This window comes from Pipistrellus kuhlii, unplaced genomic scaffold, assembly GCF_014108245.1.
Source record: "Pipistrellus kuhlii isolate mPipKuh1 unplaced genomic scaffold, mPipKuh1.p scaffold_m20_p_45, whole genome shotgun sequence".
Lineage (NCBI taxonomy): Eukaryota > Metazoa > Chordata > Mammalia > Chiroptera > Vespertilionidae > Pipistrellus > Pipistrellus kuhlii.
Window position 1 is genome coordinate 2,440,252 of NW_023425546.1, and position 15,257 is coordinate 2,455,508.

Consider the following 15,257-nt stretch of genomic DNA (forward strand, 5'->3'; position numbering starts at 1 on the left):
CTTCTTCTCCTTCTTCTTCTCCTTCTTCTTCTCCTCCTCCTCCTCCTCCTCTTCTTCTTCTTCTTCTTTTTAACACCAACTGTTTTTTTTATTACTAAGTTTCCAAACCTTTCACAAGATGATAAAAAATAAGAAAAAGAGGGGGAAAAAACCAACATGACAACCACCACTGGTGTCATTTCCACTGTTCCCAGTCAGCTCCAAGCCCTATGTGCAAAGCCCACATCCTTGCACCTACGTGAGGTGCAGTCTTGGAAACTCTTTATTCTGCTTGTAGCAGCTTATGATACAGGTGCAGCCAAACACAAGCTCCAGGACATACTGGACACAGACTTTCCAACGTGGGCTTCGAGGTGCAAACATGGAACAAAAATCTATACGGATAGAAACCATGCACAGACCAGGCGGGCCTGGAAACACGTGTCAGTCCTGCCTCCTTGAGTGCTCTCCTCTGCACAGACCAGTCAGATGAAGATGCAGACTTCTGTGGCTAGTTCAATTATACACTCTGTAGTTACTATATCTACTTTAAAGTTACACATAGACCAGGAGATATCCATCAGTTCATTCGGGTTGACGGACCCTCTGGCTGGGCCGCTGAAGACCAACAGGGCACACGGAGGAGATCCGCCTGTGCCGTGTGGCTCACTGATGGGCACACCACACACCCGGGCTGTGGTGGCTGCTGCTTCCTCGTCGGAGCTGTCGTTGTAGGCCTCACGCCTCTGCCAGCCTCCTGAGCCCCAGTGCTGTCAAAGTCCTGAAGCTCTACCTCCTCCTGTCTCCGATGATGTTCAGGACTTCCGGTCGGGATGGCAGAAGGTCTCCTAGTTCAGAAAGCTTGTTGGGGTTGACCCGGTTGCTCTCAGGAAACGCCATGTCAAACTTTATGTACAGGTTGCCTTTCTCAAAGGGGTTATGATACTGTGGCATTTCTTCACCTTGAACCACCCAGATGCACCCGGCTCGATCATCTTGCCGGGCGGGCACTTCACCACGATCTGCTGGGCACTGAGGTGCTTGAATGTGAACTGGAAGCCACTGGGGGCCTCCAGGAGGCCTATCTTGTACGTCACGTGCAGATCGTGGCCATCTCGCCGGAACACCTCGTGTTTTTTCTCTTGTAGCAAGAGAACTTTGTCTCCCGGCTCCACTCCTGGGGCCTGGCCTGCTTCCCCCGCGAACGTGACACTCTGGCCGTGCTTCATGCCCTTGTCCACATGGACTTTGAGAATCTTGACTTCGTTAATCACCTTCTTCCCTTCGCACTTTTTACAGCGGTCCTTCTCATTTACCTCTCCTTCTCCATTGCAGGCGGAGCATCTGCTGCACCTTTCCCGGGGCCAGCTGTCGGATCGTGATGCGGACGCCACGACCCCAGCCGGCACTGCTCTTCTGAACAGCCCGTGACTTTGCACGCACTGCAGAGCACGCTCTTGCTAAGCTGCAGTGTGGAGGTCTTGTCACTATACAGTTCTTCTAAAGACACTTTAAGTGGATACATGGTATTTTCTCCTCTTCTGCCGTTTCGACTGCTACTCTGATTGCCCATGAAGCCAAACAGTCCCCCACCGAAAACGTGAGAGAAGATCCCGTCCATGCCATCGTCTCCACCAAGGCCTTCCCACAGGCCTTGTTCTCCATATCCCTCATATAACTTGTGTTTCCCAGGATTTGATAGCACTTCATATGCAAAACTTATATCTTTGAATTTGTCACCAGCATTTGGATTCTTATCAGAGTGGTATTCCGGGGCTAATTTTCTGTATGCCTTCTTTAGCTCCTTCTCACTGGCGCCGGGCAGCACGCCCAGGATGTCGTACAGCCTCATGTTGACCATGTTCGCCATGGCGGCCGTCCGGGCGGCACTCGGGCAGGAAGGCAGTGGAGCTGACAGAGTGGCGGAGCAGCAGTGCAGGCCGAGGAGACAGCGAGGGGGAGCACCTTTGGCAGTTCTTGACTTGAAGTTGAACCCATGAAGGACCTCCATGTTTGAGCCAGCAGTCCCGATGGGCATGGGACAGAGCCAAAGATTCCCCACCCTGTCCATAGCATGTGCCAATCTCTAGCCACACCCACAGGGCACATACGTGCAGCATCAGGTGGCCCCCAATCACCAACTAGACCTGGAACCTGGAGGTTTGGGTGCTCAGGCACCATCCCTGGAACATGATTCTCCCCAGTAAATGCTCGTCTCCTCACCTAGCAGGGCTAGGCTTCTGCTTTGAGCCCCACAACAAAGTTTGAATCATCTCCCCTGTAACACTCTAAGTCCATGCCCCCTTCGTCCCCCATTTCCTAACACACCCAGTCAAAACCTTATTCTGAAGCTCCACCCAATGGTTGTATATATTTTTTCTGTCTTGCTCCTTTGGGTCCAGCTCCCTAAGATTGGGGATGCTTTCTACCCTCAGTGATGTCTGCTGCCTGGGGTGACGTGACACAGGAGATCAGTCACCAGCCTGGTTAGTTTCCCTTCACCTGACTCCCAGCCCTACCTCATCCTGTTCTAAGGTGACAGGGCTCTTCAAACAGTGCCTGCTTTACCTGTAACAGCCTGTCAGTCCTTGCCTGTCTCTGTTTCTTCAGTCATCTGTATCACTGCTTGCTTCTAAAGGCCCAATCCTGTGCATAACTAGTTACAGAGAAAATTTAACCCCAGGTGGTAGCTCTCACATGTATGTGATAAATTACTGACTTTCACAATAGATTTATAAAGTCAGAGGCTGAAGCTTTTTCCCCCTCTTAAAAATAAAATGATTGGATTTTCATTTTCTGTAGAGGAAGAGAAAATCTGTAATAAAGACCCTGTTCTGACTCCCAGGTTCCTGGTATTCATTATTTGGCTTATACTATATAGTAATGGGGTGTGAGGACTATGTGTGCCAGGGGGTGTCTGCATGCATTCAAACTGGCAGATAGAAAGATCCTGGAGATATCTGTAAATCAGCTTGGGAAGAATTGTAGGACTCACTTAAGGGAAAAGTTGAAGCCCAAGTGGACCTGGGAGGTGCTGGGTGGTGAGTGAGGAAATTCTTTTACCAAAATTGGCAGCAATTCATCCTCTTTCCAGGCCCGAAAAAATGATGACTGTTGGCATGAGACAACAGCTTATTGCTGTTTTCCTCAAAGAATAAAAAAAAACAAATGACAATACTGCGAACAGGACAAAATTTGAAGGATATTAGTAAGGGCTTTAATTTTATTTTTAAGGAATGCAAATTCCTCTAAGAGAGAAGTAGGCACATTAATTATTTATGGTGTTTTATGAGATCTTATTTGCAGAGCATGAAAATGAGCATGGGAAAAAAGATGTTTTCTCCTATCTTAGCTAAAAGCTCATATGGCTTAATTTGTAGTTTAGATAGATATTTGAAATGAAAGGTCAAAGGATATCAGAGGGAAGAAATCTCTGCTTATATTAGTCATTTGTTCTAAATTCTGCCTAAGGGTATGAACTTAATTTCCCACCATAATAATTATGACTATGTATGTGTCCCTCCTCAAAGGCATTTTACAAATGTCTGAGGGAATTTCTGATAGGTAATGTAACTATATCATTACTGGTGAATTCTGAATTGTTTACATCTGGGTTATTCACTTGTGATCAATGTACAAACACTTCTTTTTAACCTGGTTAGATGGAGAACAGCAAAGGATTGAGAACGAGAAGACTGTAAAGGAGCTTACACAGTCCTTCACATACAGAGAACGATCAATAAAGACTAGTTGTTATGATTATTACTGTAATAAATGCCCTCTAGACATACAACTTTAGGCAAAGCCAACTGCAATCTCTTATATATAAAAGTGACTTGTTTATATTCTGGGATGATGGCAATAATAAATGATAGAGAATTAAAAATGTCTGATGCCTGGCTGGTGTGGCCCACCAAAAGGTGGCGGGTTCTGTTTCTGGTCTGGGTACTTGCGGGAGGCAACTGATAGATGTTTCTCTCACATCGACGTTTCTCTTCCTATCGCTCAAGCAATAAAAAATGTTTTGAAAAACTAAATATGACCATTTAAGACGTGGTCACTTCCCTTATCTCCCAACAAGCTTCTGGAACTCTCTCATCTTTGGATGGTGCCTGACCCTGGGACACAAAGTGGTTTTATTATTCACTGAAAGAGGTAGAATAAAGTCATGAAAATCCAATGTGTACGGGGGGATATAATCTAAAGTAAGCTAAATACAAGAGGATTCTGGCTTCCTCCACTGTGGGAGTTTGATATCATGCCTGTGGGCTCTGTCGGGTCTTTCATCTCCTTAAGGAGCTGGCCTGCGATAGAAAGCACTTCCGCGCTGGGCTCAGGAAGCAGCAGTTTTGGGGTTACCTGTAGGTTGTATCAACGCTCAGGTTGGCTGCAGCTAGCTCTGACGGAGGCATCCACGCAGGTAATGTGTTCCCAGCGACCCATTTCGTCCACTCAAATAAGCCAGGCTCTACACGGATCTTCAAATGATTTTCTTGTTGTAAACCTTAGAGGTAAAATAAAATGAAGGTGAAGGAAACACCACTATGTCCTCAGAGAAAAAGCAAATAGAAGCCAAATTGTGATAAAAATTCTGGTCAACCTTCCATTCTTTTTTTCAACCAGATATCATTACACTAGTAGAGTAAAATAAAGTGGAAGTATGTGAGTTTGGACAAGGTGATTAATTTTTGGAGTTACAAATGTATGAGTTGAATATTGGGCCCATACCACTAGAATGGACATATGTTAGCTTGAAGTGGTGTGTGATTTAGAAATAAACCCTAAGTCATTATCCTCATAACTTACACAGTTCTATGACTGCTACGATTCCTTTTCATAAGTAAGTGCCAAAACTGTCTTATGAAGACACTTGAGAGATTCTCTTAGCATCCACTAGTCTACAGTAGCTTTCACTTTATTTGAATTACATGTAAATTATTCACTTTCTCTATCAGAGCATCCAATGTTGATTATTTACAAGTGCCAGCGTACAAGTTTGTGTTTTATTGCTGTGTAATTACCCTCAGAGTGGGGAATTGGCCCCTATTAACTCTCTTTATGTTGCCTTAAGCCAAGTTTTTCTATGCAAATTTAATACATAATGCATTTTAATATGTAAATACATCCTGGTTCACTTAAGACTAATGAATAGCAGTCTAATATAGTGTAAATTATTTGTAAGCTCGGCTATTTCTGGCTCATTCCTTATTTTGTATAAGTAAACGGTCCCACGTAGTTTCTTCTAGTTTCTTTCCAGTGAAACAAGAATGGTGATCCCTAGAACTCCAGCTCCTAGGATTTCCCTTTCTAACAATGGTGCTTTTATATCCCGTTAAGAAACCGGACGACTGAGGTTTGCAGGCACAAGGACCACTGCTCCTGGGAGCAGAAGGAAGAGGTGGAGGAAAGGCCCTGTTCAGGGGGCTGCAGGCTTTAAGCCACCGCAGACAACAATACTTTAGATGCCTGCAATCCACCAAGAAAAACATTCTCAAAAAAACTATTTGTATACATCCTTTCATCACACTTTGTGCTGCAAGCATATGATTTGGAGACTTTTACAGAGACATCTCCCAAAAAAATCATTGCTAAAAATTCCAAATTTGAAGTTTTGACTTGGCTAATATCCCATGAGTCTAGGAATCTGCCTGGAGACAGAAGGAAGGACTAGTTGACCTTTACCAAGTCTTACCTTTCAAGATGTTGTGTGCAGTCTGAACACAGCGCAGGGATGGGGAACAATAGACATGGTCAATAATGGTGTTACTTTCTAATAAGGCTTCACCTGCAAAGAAAACCAAAGGAGAATCAATCTGATGGACTCAGCCTCCGTGTGGGCAAGGGGCAGGGACCTGCTGACCTCTTCTTTTCTGGGAGGGATTACATTCAGCCAGCAGTTTCTGTCTTTTTTCTTGTTTGTTTCCAACAAATCCTTTGATAGGAAGAGATCTATTTGTAGGCAAAGAAGCCAAAAGACTCCTTTTCAACTTTTTCTTTCCTTCTCTCTGGTGTTACCAAGTGACAAAGTGTCCATCTAGAAGATCTAGAAGCACATATGCTCTGATTTCAAGTTTGTCTTAAAAGTAGGAAGGTTTATATTCTCAAAATTGGGTCTTGATTTAATTTTATCCTGTGCTAAACATATTCATGGCCATATTCTTGGACACCAGAGGTAAATCTCAACACCCAAAACTTCAACACTGTCTCCTGGAACCCACTCCTTCTCTCCACTGGGTAAAGTCCAAACTCCCTCATAGTGGTCAAGGTCTTCCCCGGACTGGTCTTTATTCATCATCCAGCCTCCTCTGTTGCCCTGACCACAATCTACGCTCTACAAACTAGACAGCCTGTCCATCCACACCCCATGCTGCTGTTCGTGTCTCTGACTTCCTGTTGCTCTTCCGCTGAGGATGCCCTTGGGAAGAGCAACAGGAAGTCAGAGACTAACCCTTCCCTCCCTCCTGCTCCTTCTCTATCCAGCTGACTGTGTTTTTTTGTGGGTTTTTTTTTTGTTTTTTAAAAAATATATTTTATTGATTTTATACAGAGAGGAAGAGAGAGAGAGATAGTTAGAAACATCGATGAGAGAGAATCATCCATCAGCTGCCTCTTGCACACCCCCTACTGGGGATGTGCCTGCAACCCAGGTACATGCACTTGACCGGAATCTAACCTGAAACCTTTCAGTCCCCAAGCCGACGCTCTATCCACTGAGCCAAACCGGTTTCGGCTATCCAGCTGACTTTGATTCAGATTGCAGCTTACCTCTCTTCCTCACTTTTTTGCCCTCATAATTCTTTTTCTTTTGATTAGAAGGTTGAACCAATGTAGTCTTTATAGATTTCGTTTTTCAATTACAGTTTACATTCCACGTTATTTTGTATTAGTTTCAGGTGCACAGCATAGTGGTAAGAAGTCATACTTGCAAGACGTCCCTCCTGATATTTCCTGTACCCACCCAGCACCATACAGTTATCACAATATTATTGACTGTATTCCCTATGCAGTACTTTACATCCTCACAACTGCTTTGTAACTACAATACCAATTGTACTTCTTAATCCCTTCTGTAGAGAGCCCCTGAGCAAAGGTTGTCAGCTGAATCTAGCACTGTCAGCAAAGCCGTCCTGGAAATATACCTTGCCAAAGACAGGAATGTTGTCAGTCCTGACCTTTAGCTCAGGCACCAGGGGGTGGGTGCCATTATCTAGGTTCACTCAGGCGCCAGGGACAGATGAATTATCTGGGACCAGCCAGTCCTGACAATTATGAGAAGCCACAAGAATGAAGAATGCAGCCTGATCTTTAAAGCATGATTTCACATAATTTCCTTTGTCTTAAATTCTAGTAAAACATCCTGGTATCATACTGTATATAATAAACACGCTGCACTAGCTCTGAGTCACTGTCTCTCCATCAAGAACAGTGTCCACCTGGTCCCAGCTTTACTTACTGTCTAAGTCTCTCTCTCTCTCTCTCTCTCTCTCTCTCTCTCTCTCTCTCTCTCCTCAGTCACCCCTACTCAGGTCTCATTTACTCTCTAGCCATGCTGGTTGTGGCTAAACCCACATCCTTCACCTTTCCACTGAGTTCCCTCAACACACCTCTTCCTGGCAACTATCAATCTGTTCTTGGTATCTATTTCTATATTGTTTGTTCATTTATGCTGTTCTGTATTTGTCTTTTTCTGACTGGCTTATTTCACTTAGCATAAGACCTTCTAGGTCCAGATGGTAAGACTCCTTTTTTTTTTTTTTTTTCTTTATGGCCTAGTCATATTCCATTGTATATCTGTACTACCTCTTCTTTAGCCACTGTCCTTTGATGGATGCTGGGCTGTTTCCATAACTTGGCTATTGTAAATAATGCTGCAATGAACATAGTGGTATTTATATTCTTTTGAATTAGTGTTTTTTGGTGTTTTTTATTTTTTTTTTAAGATATGTGCCCAGAAGTGGAATCATTAAATCATAAAGCAGTTTCATTTTTATTTTTTTGAGGTAACTTCATACTGTTTTCCATAGTGGCTGCACCAATCTTCATTCCCACCAATAGTGCCTGAGGATTCTCTTTTCTCCACATCTTCACCAACTCTTGTTGTTTGTTGATTATTGATAAGAGCCATTCTGGTTTTAATTTGCATTTATCTGATGATTAGTGACATTGAGCATCTTTTCATGTCTATTGGGCATCTGCATGTTCTCTTTTTAGAAGTGTCTATGCAGGTCCCAGCCCATGTTTTTTATCCTCACCAGAGGATATGTTTTTATTGATTTTAGAGAGGAAGAGAGAGAGAGAAAGAGGGAAAGATCAATGTGAGAGAAAAACATCAACTGGTTGCCACCCATACAAGACTAGATGAGAGATCGAATCTGCAACGCTATGGAGTCTGGGATAACACTCCAACCAATTGAACAACCAGATCAGGGAATCCTCTGCCCATTTTTAAATCAGGTTTTCTGTTTCAGTGTTGAGTTGTATGAATTATTTATAAATTTTGGTATATTAACCCCTTACCTGATGTATCACTGGCAAATATCTTTTCTCATTAAGTAGGTTGTCTTTTTGTTTTGTTGATGGTTTCCTTTGCTGTGTGAAAACTTTTTGTTTGATGTTGATGGTTTCCTTTGCTGTGTGAAAACTTTTTGTTTGAAAAAAAAACTTTTTGTTTCTTTGTTTATTTTGCTTCTCTTGCCTAAGGATACATATCAGAAATATATATTGCTAAGAGAAATATCAGAGATTTTACTTCCTTAGTTTCCCTTTATGATAGTTCTTCTAAAACTTTTATGGTTACCAGGCTTAATCCATTTTGAGTTTATTCTTGTATATGGGCTAAGAAGGTGGTCTAGTTTCATTTTTTTTTATGTATCTGTCCAATTTTCCCAAAGTCACTTATTGACTGTCTTCACTCATTTGCATGTTCTTGCCTCCTTTGTCACATATTAATTGACCACATTGGCATGGGTTTATGAGTTTTGCATTCTCTGTGGTCCATTGATCTATATATATGTCTGTCTTTATGCTAACACTATGCTGTTTTGATTACTATAGACTGGTAGTATATAGTGTAAGTTTGTTCCTCTTTCTCAAGATTGCTGTGACTAGATGGGGCCTTTTGTGGTTCCTCATAAATTTTGCCAGTGTGTGTCATAACAACCAGGTCATACAGTCACTTGGGCTTTTATATATATATAAACTAGAGGTCCAGTGAATGAAATTCATGCATGGGGAGGGGATCCCTCAGCCTGGCCTGCACCCTCTCATAATCCACAACCCCTCATGGGATGTCCAACTGCTAGTTTAGGCCCAATCCCTGCAGTCAGACATCCAGTAGTCGAACATCCCTCTTGCAATCCGGGACCAATCCCCTAACTACTTGCCTGCCTGCTGGCCTCTAACTGCTCACTTGTCTGCCTGCCTGTCTGCTCACCCCTTAACCACTTGCCTGTCTGTTTGCCCCTAACTGCTCACCTGCCTCCCTACTCACTCCTAACCAGTCATCTGCCTGTCTGCTCAGTGTGCATCATAATGATCGTTCCAGATGTACCTCCATAACAGTTGCTTAGGCTTTCATATATATACTAGAGTCCTGGTGCACAAAATTTGTGCAAGGGGGTTCGGGGAGCTGTCCCTCAGCCCAGTCTGCACCCTCTCCAATCTAGGACTCCTCGAGGGATGTCCAACTGCCCATTTAGGCCAGAGGGATAGAGCCTAAATGGGCAGCCGGACATCCCTCTCACAATCCAGGACTACTAGCTCCCAACTGCTCGCCTGCCTGACTTCTTGGTTGCCCCCTAACCGCTTCTGCCTGCCAGCCTGATCACTCCCTAACCACTTCTCTGCCAGCCTGATTGACATCTAACTACTCCCTTGCCAGCCTGTTTGCCCCCAACTTCCCTCCTCTGCCGGCCTGATCACCTCTAACTGCCCTCCCCTGCAGGGTTGATTGCTTCCAACTGCCCTCCCTTGCAGGCCTGGTCCCTCCCAACTGCCTCCCCTGCTGGCCATCTTGTGGTGGCCATCTTGTGTCCACATGGGGGCAGATATCTTGTGTGTTGGAGTGATGATCAATCTGCATATTACTCTTTTATTAGATAGAATAGAGGCCTGGTGCATGGGTGAGGGCCAGCTGGTTTGCCCTGAGGGTATCCCGGATCTGAGTGGGGGTTCCCTTGGGGCATGGGGCAGCCTAAGGGGCCTGTATTGGTTTGCAGGGTGGCCACACCCCCCAGTGACCCAAGCAGAGTCCCTGGTATCTGGAATTTACTTATCTTCTACAATTGAAACTTTGTAGCCTGGAGCAGAGTCAAACCTCCTGCTCGCTATGGGCTGGCAGCCATTTCAGTTTGGATTTGTTTACCTTCTATAATTGAAACTTTGTAGCCTTACATGGAGGTCTAGGCCCGCAAGGGCAGGTGGAAAGCTTGGCTTCTTCCATTGCCTGGGAAACCCAGGCCTCCCTCCTGCTTTCTGCAGCTGTAGCCATCTTGGTTGGGTTTATTTGCATACTAACTCTGATTGGTCAGTGGGTGTGGCTGGTGGACATGGCTTGTGGGTGTGTCGGGGTGATGATTAATTTGCATATTACTCTTTTATTAGGTAGGACTAGAGGCCCAATGCACGAAATACGTGAAAGAATAGGCCTTCCTTCCTCCAGCTGCCAGTACCAGCTTCCCTCTGGCCCCCAAGACCCAGGTTTCCAGCAGGCACCTGGGGCCCAGACTTCCCTCTGGCTACCAGCAGGCACATGGGACCTGGGCTTCCCTCACAGCCCTGGCTTCGTCTGGCAGGTTGTTTAGAAGGATATCCAGTCTAATTATCATGTTACACTTTTATTATTATAGACTGGAGGCCCGGTGCATGAAAATCCGTGTACTGGGGGTCCCTCAGCCTGGCCTGCACCCTCTTGCAGTCCAGGAACCCTAGGGATATGTCCACCTGCCAGCTTAGGCCCGCTCCCTAGGGGATTGGGCATAAGCTGGCAGTCAGACATCCCTCTGGCAGCCTGGGAGCCCTCAGGTTATGTCCAACTCCTGCCACTGCCACTGACCTTGCAGCCCTCAGCCCAGTTTGTGGCTGAGTGGATCTCCCCTGTGGGAGCACACTGACCACCAGGGTGCAGCTTCTGTGTTGAGTGTCTGCCTCCTGGTGGTCAGTGAGCATCATAGCAGCCAGTCATTCTGCCATTAGGGTCAATGTGCATATTACACTTTTATTATATACGATAGACATTATGTTCCTATTTTTTTTTTCTTCTTAAAGAAGTCCCATTAACATTGTAATACTGGTTTGGTGGTGATAAACTCTGTTACCTTTCCTTCTCTGGGAAGCTCTTTTTTTTTTTTCTCCTCCAGTTTTAAATGGGAGCCTTACTGGGTAGAGCACTCTAGGTTGTATATAGATCCTTGCTTTTTATCACTTCAAATACTTTGTGCCAATCCATCTGGCCTGCAAATTTTCTGTTGAGAAATCAGCTCACAGTCTGATGAGAGCACCCTTGTAGGTAACTAATGTTTTCTCTTGCTGCTTTTAAAATTCTCTCTTTAAACTTTGGCATTTTAATTAAAATGTGTCTTTGTGTGGGCCTCTTTAGGTTCATCTTGTTTGGGACTCTCTGCACTTCCTGAAATTGTGTGTTTTTTTCCTTCACCAGGTGAGGGAAATTTTCAGTCATTTTTTAAAGAAAGTTCTCAATTGCTTGCCATCTCTTTCTCCTGATGGTACCCCTATGTTGCAGATGCATTAAACTTCATGTTGTCCCAGAGGTCCCTTAAGCTATCCTCATTTTTTAAAAATTCCTTTTTGATTTTGCTGCTCTCACTGGGGTGTTTTCTGCTACCTTGTCTTTGAAATTGCCCATCAGATCCCTACTTCATCTCACCTGTTGTTCATTCCTTTTAGTATATTCTTCAATTCAAATAATTTAATCTTCATTTCAGACTGATTCTTTTCTATGTTTTTATATGTTTATGCTTGCTATGTCTTTGTTATAGTTCTCATTAAGTTAATCCATTCCCCTCCACCCCCAAGTTCCTTGAGCATCATTAGAACCATTGTTTTGAACTCTGTTTCTGATAGATTACCTTCATTTCATTGAATTCTTTTTTTCCCCTATGGATTTCTCCTGTTCTTTAATTGGGGTAATGCTTCTTTGTCTCCCCATTTTGAGTGCCTCTCTGTATTTGTTTCTGTGTATTAGGTAGATCTGCTATGTCTCTCAGTCATGGTAGTAGGTTCCATGGGGCTCAGTCTCCTTGATCACCTGAGTTACGTTCTCCAGGAATGTCCGTTGTGTGGATTATGTGAGCCCTGCTGTTGTAGTTGAGTCTACTTTTTGGCCTCTGTGTGGGTGAGGTTGATCCTCAGGGTGGCTGACTGTGAGAACTGACCCCGGACCATATTGTACAAACTGTTGTGTGGAGGCTGACCACATGAAGCGGAATTTGCCTCCATGGGGTCTGGTGCCTGCTGAGATCTCCCTTTGGATGTATGGTTGTGGCGTTAATTGGATTGTGCTTTGATGTGGTCTGAATCCTGCAGGGTGTGTGGGTTCTGGGGTCTCTTGGGAGAGTCTCCAGTGGAGGTCAATGTCAGAAGCTTCCTGTGACTGGCCCTGGGCTACCTGTCAGAAGCTGCAAAGCAAGCCATGTGTATTGGTTGCCTTTGCTGGGCCCAGATGAATGTGGGAGGAGCAAAGCTGTGCCCCTTCCACAAAGCCCCTGGGGCAGGTTAGTAAAAGGCCCAAGGAACCCCAAGACTTCCTCCACCTGCATTAGCCTGCCATTAAGCTCAGTAACTGAAATAGTCTCTGGTGACACAAGTTTGCATGAGGTAGGTTCTCAGTGAGCCAGCAGGTCAGTGTAAGAGCTGCTCCTCAAGCTGATACAGGCTCAAGTTCACATCAGTGCTGTGTCAGAAGCCACACAGCAGAAGTCTGAGGGTTCACCAAAGCTAGCTGCCACCTGCTGTATGCCTGCTGACCTTTTGGGGTGTATTCTCAGGGACAGAGGGTGAGGCCAGCAGAGTTCATCAGGCCCAAAGAGAACAGGACTTAGCCATGTGAAGGTAGGGCTCTGCACAAGAACGGTGGTGCCAGGGTGTGTGTGTGTGGGGGGGGGTGGCCCATGCCATAGAGCCACACGCCTCAGTCTCTCTCTGAGCTGTGCGACCCTCAGAGCCACCCAAGGAGCATGCACTGAGGCCTTGGCTGGCATGAGCTTGGTAGGGCCAGGCAATGGGGAGCTGGAAGCGTGGGACATTGCATTCCTCTAGGGCAGTGGTTCTCAACCTTTCTAATGCCGCAACCCTTTAATACAGCTTCTCATGTTGTGGTGACCCTCAACCATAAAATTATTTTTGTTGCAACTTCATAACTGCAATTTTGAGAACTGCTGCTGTAGAGCCTAAGACCATCAGAAAACACAGATTAAGACCATCGGAAAACACAGATATTTACATTACGATTCAATAACAATAGCAAAATTATAGTAATGGAGTAGCAACAAAAATAATGTTATGGTTGGGGGTCACCAAAACATAGGAGCTGTATTAAAGGGCCGAGGCATTAGAAAGGTTGAGAACCACTGCTCTAGGATGATGCTGTATGAAGAGCAGTGCTCAATCCAGGATGATGGTGTTTGTGGGCAGTGTTCGAGAGGGGCTCAGCTCATGGACCCTGGTAGCTGACCCTTCAGCTCTCTCTTGGCAGCCACACACAATTCCTTATTTGCTCCAAGTCTCTTTCTTCTGTGGGAGCTCAGGGTAACTGGCTGCAAATGACATTTTGTGTGTTTGGCCCTTTAAGAGTACGCCTGGGTTTCTTAGGAGACTCCTATCTTTTCTTAGCAGACAGAATCCGTGCTGACTTTTACAGCCAGGTATTATGTGGCTCCTTTTCCCAGCTCTGGAGCTCTGGGCTGGGAGCCTGGCGACTGTGCAGCTGGGACAGCCACCCTCTGGGAGCAGGGCCAGCCCTTTTCATGTCTCTGTCCTTCCTACAATGTCAATGCGGCTTCTTCTGTAAACCCTTGGTTATAAGACTTCTGTTTAACTGGTCTTCAGTCGGTCATTCAGGTTTATTGTTCTACAATTTAGTTGTGATTCCAGTTTGATCTGGGAGGAGGTGAGTGTAACTTCCACCTACTCAACTGCCATACTGGGTCCCTTGTCTCGCTGTTGCACCCATAATTCTGTGTACATCTTTTATTTTTGGATGCCACCTTGTGAGGCATTTATGTACTTACAAACTTGTTTCCCTGAGGGTGGGGACTCCTGCTTGGATCCCCAGCACTAGAACTGTCTTGCACAAAGAATGATCATCAGCACAAGTGAGGTCACTTAGGACAAGGCTGCTGTCTCTCTGAGGCAGGCTCTCTGCAAAGAACTGAGCATCTTCAAAGGATCAACTGGCCGCTATACATCCACCTCCAAGGTTCCCTGTTCCTCACCCTGTGCTAGAAGCTGACCTCTTTGCCACACCAAGCATGACCTCGCTCATCTCTGTTCCATACACCCTCAATAGGAATTACACTTTGGTAAAGTATCCGGTGCTACATGCAGTGTCCTAAACTTCGTGGTGACATAAGAAGTCCCTTGAGGAGCCCTAGCCGGTTTGGCTCAGTAGATAGAGCATATACCTGCAGACTGAAGGGTTGCAGGTTCAATGCTGATGAAGGGCACATGCCTGGGTTGTGGGCTCAATCCATACTGGGGGCCATTCAGGAGGCAACCGATCAATGATTCTCTCTCATCATTGATGTCTCTATCTCTCTCCCTCTCCCTTCCTTTCTGAAATCAATAAAAATGTATTTTTAAAAAGAAGAAATTCCTTGAGGAAATGTACTACCTGTAGAGAAGTTATAGAATCCTTCAAGAAGTGTCCTGGCATGCCCACTGGGACCAGAATCCTGAACATGTGGCCAAGCCAGTTGTGCGATTACTCCAGGACACTCACCCACTAGTTTTGCTTGCATGCACCCAAACACAGTGATTGGAGCGTCTTTCTCGTAGTCCCGGAAGCCACCGCTCCGCTGAGGTAAGCTGTGAGGCATGTTCAGGTTGGTGCGAATGTAGCGGCCTAGAAAAACGTCGTACAAGGCCATGTGAGTTTCTCGTTTCCGTTAGGATTTTCACTGCTGATCCTGATAGCCTCTCTATTTCCATTCCTTTTTAGCCCAAGAGACAAAATTGGGCTTTCTAGGAAATGTCAAGGCCGACACTTTCCCTTTGTTAGAATGTCTGGGAATCCACTCCTCTATTCTGCTGACAAAAGTGAC

General features: G+C 45.1%; 1 protein-coding gene across 1 annotated transcript in view; it reads right to left on the bottom strand.

Moving 5' to 3' along the window:
• Nucleotides 1-15,257, bottom strand: part of UBASH3B (ubiquitin associated and SH3 domain containing B) — a 139,255-nt gene that overhangs the window by 21,424 nt on the left and 102,574 nt on the right. The window contains exons 9-11 of the mRNA XM_036412563.2: nt 14,936-15,058; nt 5,672-5,764; nt 4,339-4,483 (exon numbers count right to left, since the gene is read on the bottom strand). Of these exons, the coding sequence (XP_036268456.2) occupies nt 4,339-4,483; nt 5,672-5,764; nt 14,936-15,058 (361 nt within the window). The remainder of the gene's footprint in view (nt 1-4,338; nt 4,484-5,671; nt 5,765-14,935; nt 15,059-15,257) is intronic.